This window comes from Solanum stenotomum, unplaced genomic scaffold (assembly GCF_019186545.1).
Source record: "Solanum stenotomum isolate F172 unplaced genomic scaffold, ASM1918654v1 scaffold13003, whole genome shotgun sequence".
Classification (NCBI taxonomy): Eukaryota; Viridiplantae; Streptophyta; class Magnoliopsida; order Solanales; family Solanaceae; genus Solanum; species Solanum stenotomum.
Genome location: NW_026022338.1, coordinates 11351 through 18564, shown reverse-complemented (window position 1 = coordinate 18564; position 7214 = coordinate 11351). Strand labels below are relative to the sequence as shown.

Sequence of the window (7214 nt, the reverse complement as noted above, 5' to 3'; positions counted from 1 at the left end):
ACAATGGAAGAAAAAGAGTATCTTTTGGAATTTACCTTATTGGAAGAATCATCTTATTCGTCATTGCCTTGATTTGATGCATGTGGAGAAGAATGTTTGTGATAATGTATTGTTTACTATACTTGGGGACAAAAAAAAATCAAAAGACAATTTGCAAGCTAGTAAAGACTTGCAAGTGATGGGAATTAGAGAAAAGCTTCATCCATATCCTAATTCTTCCATGTTTCCTCCGTCATGCTTTAACATGAAGAAAGATAAGAAAGACATCTTTCTAAAAGTTTTAAACAATGTGGTGTTTCCAGATAATTATGCATCAAACATTTCTAGATGTGTTGATCTTAAGAAACGCAAGATCTCTAATTTAAAGAGTCATGATTCCCACATTTTGATGGAGCATCTTTTGCCAATTGCTTGTAGAAGAGCTCTTCCTAAAGAAGTTACTTCAGTGTTGATTGAGTTATGTAACTACTTTAGAGAAATATCAAGCAAGGTTTTGGATGTTAAGCATGTAGAGAATCTCCAGCAACGAATTTGGTTGAATCATGCTAATATGGAAGCAATTTTTCCTCCATCCTTTTTCACTATCATGTTTCACCTGGTCATTCATATTGGAGAGGAAGCAATTCTTGCGGGTCCTGTGCAAGGTCATTGGATGTACCCTGTTGAAAGGTATATTAGTTGCTTAGGAAGTTTATGTATTTTTTTAATTCTAATCTTACAATTTGTATTAATATTTATTTAGGGGAATGGGCCATTTTAAATCGTATGTTCATAACAATTCAGCTGCAGAAGGTTGTATAGCTGAAGGTTCCCTTACGGAGGAAAATCTTACTAATTGTTCTATGTATTTTGAAGATGTTAATATAGAAACAAGGTTTAATCGACCAAGGCGTAATGATGATGACAATAGAATTAATGCTAGTAGTGAATCTACTATCTTGTCAAGGTTGTTTCCTGCATCAGGGAAGCCTATTGGGGCTATTAAGACGTTATCCATCCCTTCGTTGGAAATTATACAAGCTCACCGATATGTGTTAACCAATTGTGAAATAGTTGATGCATTTCGAGAGTAAGTTATATGATCTTACATATTATTCATTTTCTTATTCTAATGTATTTTATACCTTAATATATGATTTATTATTACATTCAGGAAGTTTAGAATTGAGGTCTCTAGGATGTATCGTGGCAAAAGAAACTCCTCAAAACTTGTGGAAGAATATGTACACAAACATTTTCATGAGTGGTTTAAGGAATATGTAAGATCGATTCCAAATATTTAATTCCCTTTTAGACTCAAAATCTTATAATTATATATGACTTTCCTAACATATTTTATAATAAAGGTTGCAAGTCAGAATGGTGTGGAGATTACGCCAGAAATCGAAGTGCTTGCAAATGGGCCAAACAATGTCGTGAGGAGATTCAAAGAGTAACATTCATGGGTTTAAGTTTCGTACTATGTGGAAAGAGCAAGGATTGAAAACACAAAATAGTGGTGTTGTTATGTCTGCTGTTACCAAAAGATTTTCAAATGGTAGAGAATCTATTGAACAGTCAAGTGATGATATGTACTATGGTAAATTGATTGACATCATAGAGTTAAATTATTATGGCAAGTTAAAGGTTGTGTTATTCAAATGTCTTTGGGTAGACACTACACTTAACAAGGGAATTAAGACAGATCAATTTGGGATTACAAGTGTAAACTTTTCTAGTTTGATGCACACGGGTGAAAAAGAAACAGATGAACCATTTATACTTGCATCTGATGCTAGAATGGTGTACTATGTTGATGATCCAATTGATGAAGATTGGTGTTGTGTTTGTCATATGAAGCCGAGAGACATATATGATATGGAAAATGTGGATTTTGTAGATTTAGAGGAGCCACCAATGGAGGACATACCTTTCTGTGAGCAACATTTGGAAAATATTGAAGACTTACCTTTAGTTCGAGTTGATCGTGGTGAACAAGAATAAGGTGATTCTACTAATGATGATGGTGATAGTGGTGGAGATGATGATGATGGTGACAGTGTTGGAGATGATGATGACGACAATGATTATGATGATGAAATGCGAGATTAGTTTAATTCCCCTATTATGAAGTTAAAGAAATTACAACTAAGATTCTACGTTACTTGATTTGTTTTAATTAATTGTGTGTGTTTTGCATCTTTTGTTTATTTATCTACTTATCTGTTAGATATTTTGCATAATGTATTGTATGGATGGTTGGTTGTCTTGCTTGCTAGTGACTTGGAATGAAAATTTACATTTTAATGAATTGCATAGTCTTGTGAATCATAAGAAAGATTTTTGTTGGTATGTTTAGTTCGGGTGCGGAGACTTTAAGTAACTTATATGATTTATATTTCTTTAAAGTAATCTCTACAGGATAAGTTTCATATGAAGCAGAAACGCAAGAAGTCAGCACAAGAACTGTTAGTAAGCTTGCGGGGACAACAAGCTAACAACATAAGCATAACTTCTCAAGATTTGCAGCAACAATTTCATGGGGATCAACCAGATGAACAACTTGAAAATGAGAACATAATAACTCCCACACTCAGAGATAGCAACATAAATGCTTCTTCAAGCTCTAATGAAGCCAACACACAAGAGAAAGATGAGCCCTTAGTTGTCAAGATTAAAGGTTAGAAGTAATTTCATATTAGAGTTATTTCTTATTCTCTATTATTTATGTTATTATTTAGTTATTTGCAATCAAACTAATATTCTTTTTGCCAAATTAGCAGATCTGTACAGGAGTTCATATTTCCAGCTTCTTCTTCAAACTTCTCAAGTTTTACTAGTATTCTGATTAATGCTGTTTGCTTGTTACAATTATAGATACTTCGACTGGAGAAGTTACAACTCAAAAGATGCAACCAGATCGAGTTTGGAACTTGGAAAAGAATAAAAAAAATTATGGTTGAACTCAATGGAGATGGACAAGGAAGTGATAATGGTTCAAACTTGCTTGTGAGATTTCTTGGCAAACTTTCTCAAAAGTCAGTATTTTGTCCCATATCAGTTGAGAGATGGGATAGGATGCCGAAGGCAAAAACACACCTTTAGTGGCAGCTTATTGAGGTAACTAGATGCATTCTTTCAAGTTCAATTAATGTATTTTTTTCATTAGATACTGAATTTATGAATATAAAATATTTGAAGGAGAACTTCGAGTTTGATTATGCTATTGGAATTAAATGGGTGATGCATTCTTTACGCGATAGATGGAGGGCCTATAAATATAAGTTAAGATGTGACCACTTCTATCCTAACAAAAGTAAGGAAGAGATACTTGCTAATCGTCCCGCAAACGTGGATTCTAATGATTGGACTGCTTTTGTTCATCACTATAAAGAAGATAAGATGAAGGTAATTATTCTTCATAATTTTTAAGCAGTTGTTCTAACATGTTATTGGTCATTTACTCTGTAGTTGGGGAGATGTTAGTTCTGGAGCAGAGGACCTGCTGATATTGTTTTCTTGGTTTGGTTCCCTCACCCATACATTCCTCCTTGTGCATTGAAATCCCTTGTGATGTTTTCCAAGTTTTCGGAGTTGTGTGGATTATTTGTTTAGGATCTGTAATGTTTATATGGATTGTTTTGGTGGAGATTTTTTTTATGTCATTGTAATTTGTGGGGCAGTCTTGTGGGGCAGTATGTCATTATCTAGCTGGTGACTTTCAATGTTTGATTGTTGCAGACACAAAGTGCACAAAATACGAAGAATAGAACAAAACTTAAAGTCTCGCATGCCGGTGGTAGCAAAAGTAATGCAAGGAGAGGTCGTCAAATGGTAGGTTTCTTTACCTTGAAGTTTATTTGAGAACCACACTATTATACAAAATAAAATGTGTTGCTAGTTACTTATTTTTATCTATACTTGATTAATGATAGGAGCAAAAATTGGGAAGGCCTGTGTGCCGAAGTGAAGTTGTATTGTCAACTTTACTGAAAAAGAATGGTAATTATGTGAATGAAGAAGGGAAGATTTTAGCTGTAAGTTTCAAATACTCATCTATTTTTGTGACAGTCTTGGTATAGAAATGATATGTCTTGTTCTGTTTCGAATGTATTTCTTTTAAAAATCTTCTTAAAGTTATGTAACTTTATCCTACACATGGTTCAAAAAGGTTTTTGGACTAAAGCTATTTGATAGTTGCATTATATATTTTATTAGATGTCAAAGTTTATGGTATAGCAACATGTTACTTGAATCTTAGCAATACCATGCAAGTATAGAAATTTTTTTGCCTTCTCTGCATCTTTTTAGTGCGCACCAATTCTTTTCATGGCTCATTCCACTTTTGAAATGTGTGACACCAACATCTGCGTGCTGCTACACCTAAGATCACTATGTGGGATCAATATGTGACCCATTGACAACATTCCAAGTCCTCCAATTTCCTTTGGTGTGTAGAAAATAATAGTAGGAAAACCTAAAACATATCCAGCAAATGATTGAATTTTAAATTCTAATGTTTAGGAAAAGTTAGACACAAATAAGTCCAACTCCTATTTAGACATGCTAAACACAATAGTTTCCTGGAAAATTTGGCATATAGAATCATCCAGACCCATTGCCATCCACCTCTTAATAAATTTCACCACTTAAATATTTTTATTTGTTCTAATAAGTGCAAGATAAGAGATGTTTTAATTTTGCAATACTTGCTAATGAGTTGATTAACCATTCATTAAAAACAATGTTGGTATGTCTCTCTCATGTCTTCTATTTTATTTGTAGGATAAAATATCGGAGCATCTACCTGAAGATCAAGAACATGCTGCTACTTTAGGTGTTCCGTTGAAGATATTGGCTCATCCCAATGACGCCATTGGAAAAGTGTATGGAGTTGAACATTCTGGTCGTGTGCGTGGTATAGGTGGTAATGTTTGTCCTTCTGATGTTTTTGGGATGCCTAGACATTCAATTAGTCATGCAAATGTCGGCAATTTCAGTAATACGTCTCATCAACGTGTTGAAGACCTAGAGAAACATGTAGAAACTTTGGAAGAGAAGCTGACTGGATATGAAGAGACCAAGGAAAAGCTTGAGGAAACCAAGAAACGACTTGCACAAAATGAGAATCACTTGGAAACTCTTCATAGGTTTTTACAAGCCAAATTTGGTAATGAATTGCCTAGTTTCAACATAGATTCTTCTTAGTTTATATATTATATATATATACACACACATATGGTGTTGCTTCAACTTTTTGCATTTTGATTACATGACTAGCAGTACTTTTGCTATCTTTATTGATGAAACTCACATTTTGTTTTAATATGTATGATGAATAGATCATTAAAGTAATGTTTGTGCATTTATCAGTGTATTTTGTACCAGTTCATTGCAGGGAATTAATTAATTGCATTTAAAAAAAAAAAACTGCACACATTTGCCACGGTTCAGCCGTGGCTAATCTTATCTGAAAAACACGCAAGGTAGCTACATTTTATTAGCCACGATTTCAGCATGGCTACTTAGAAATTTTAAACATAATTTATTTTTCAGGCAAATAACTTTACCTACGAACAAAGTGTGGCTAAATTTTAGGCCGACCGTGGCTAAAAATTTGTTACCACAGGCGTAAAAACCGTGGCGAATTTACTCGCGACGCCCATTATGGGCACACTACCAACCGTGGCTAATTGACTGTGGCCAAAGTGTATTAGCCACGGTTTATATACCATTTACCCACGGTTTTGTGCGTGGCTAATGAGCGTGTTTTTTGTAGTGTATATAGTGATTTAATATCAATTAAGTGAAATTATCAGTTTTAATGATACCAATACAAATTGTACTATGCACTTAGCTTTGTCTTATTCCCTCACCAATAGCCTTTAAACATGTGTAACAATGTGGACCCATTCTCTCTATATCATTACAATTTTACTATCTATTATAAATTTTAAATGCTTAACAATTATCAACTTCATTCATATTTTGTTCACCCCATTTATTATTCAATCTTCACTATATTTTTTACATGCCCTATATTTAGTCCTCACAATTTAAAATCAAGTTAGCTTTTTCAATAGTACTATTTTAAAAATATTTTTAACTATATAAATCATCTTTTTGGTAATTTCAGAACTCAAATGTTCAAAAATAATAATTTAAACCATAAAATGCAATTTTTATTACTCCCGTTATTCTTAAATACTTATCATAATTTTCTTTTTAATAGTCAAACAATGCAAATTTTTATAAATTATCAATTAATTGTCAATACTACTATCCTCTTGTCTCAAATAAGAAGGGGGGATTAATTTCTTTTTAAGCAAATTATCTTGTTTTTGAAATATTAATAAATTTCATGAACATACTATATGACAAATTTAAATTTCAAAATTATTTTATATGTAACTGTAATTCATAAAAAGAAAAAGATTATTAAAAAATTTATGAATTGAATCTAGACATAAAATTTACAAACATAACTTATGCTTTGAAACTACATGTAATCTCTTTCACTAGAGACATAAATGACACAAGTACTTTTAAGTACGAATCATCTCACCATGATCAAAAAATTTAAAACAAATTTTTATCATACTAAAAAAGTAAAAATATTATTACATAAAATGTTTTTATCTTTAAGATAGATAAAATAAATGTAATTTTACTTGAATTTTTGTTATTTTGTTATAAACAAAAATAATTGTAGTTGTGCGAGAAAGACGTAGAATTTTAATATTATTTAATAAAATAAATTTATGACTTGGCTTTATATTAATAGTCTATTAAACTTATCACTAAATTTCATTTTGATACTCAAACTACGGCTTGTTCCGATGAAACATCTAAACACTTCACACATTTATTGTTCAAATTTTGAAAAGAAAAAAAAATTATGTGCGCGTGATTACAAATGCTTATTAAATAGTTATGTTAACCACATAAACATTTCATCTCAGTTAATTATATCTACATCAACCAAATTAGAACATGCTTGAGGTTTACCCCTTTTTATATGAGTCGAATACATAAAATTAAAGAAGATGGCATATTTTATATTAACATATATTTGTCATTTAATTTAATGTTAATGTCTAACATAACGTTAAAATGAATATTAGTTTACGTATTCTTTGAATATTAGTCGAGATAACTTATATAAGTTATAAGTTATCTTTTAATTTTATAAAATAAAAAAAGTACTTCAAAGTGTAATGCCCATTATTACTCTT

The 7214-nt window shown here is 31.7% G+C and overlaps 1 protein-coding gene across 1 annotated transcript; it reads left to right on the top strand.

Moving 5' to 3' along the window:
- Nucleotides 1–2392: 2392 nt before the first annotated feature.
- LOC125850019 (uncharacterized) lies at nucleotides 2393–5187 on the top strand. Its single transcript, XM_049529942.1, has 6 exons — nucleotides 2393–2659; nucleotides 2857–3099; nucleotides 3181–3387; nucleotides 3721–3813; nucleotides 3915–4016; nucleotides 4765–5187. Exons 3-6 carry the CDS (start codon nucleotides 3223–3225, stop codon nucleotides 5185–5187), a joined length of 783 nt encoding a protein of 260 aa, XP_049385899.1. The 5' UTR covers nucleotides 2393–2659; nucleotides 2857–3099; nucleotides 3181–3222.
- Nucleotides 5188–7214: the final 2027 nt, after the last annotated feature.

Bases quoted from the DNA above. Each gene is read 5' to 3' on its own strand.
- LOC125850019 (XM_049529942.1), top strand. From the start codon at position 3,223: ATGCATTCTTTACGCGATAGATGGAGGGCCTATAAATATAAGTTAAGA. The intron at 3,388-3,720 runs GTAATTATTCTT...TGATTGTTGCAG, and splicing joins ATAAAGAAGATAAGATGAAG to ACACAAAGTGCACAAAATAC. The intron at 3,814-3,914 runs GTAGGTTTCTTT...GATTAATGATAG, and splicing joins CAAGGAGAGGTCGTCAAATG to GAGCAAAAATTGGGAAGGCC.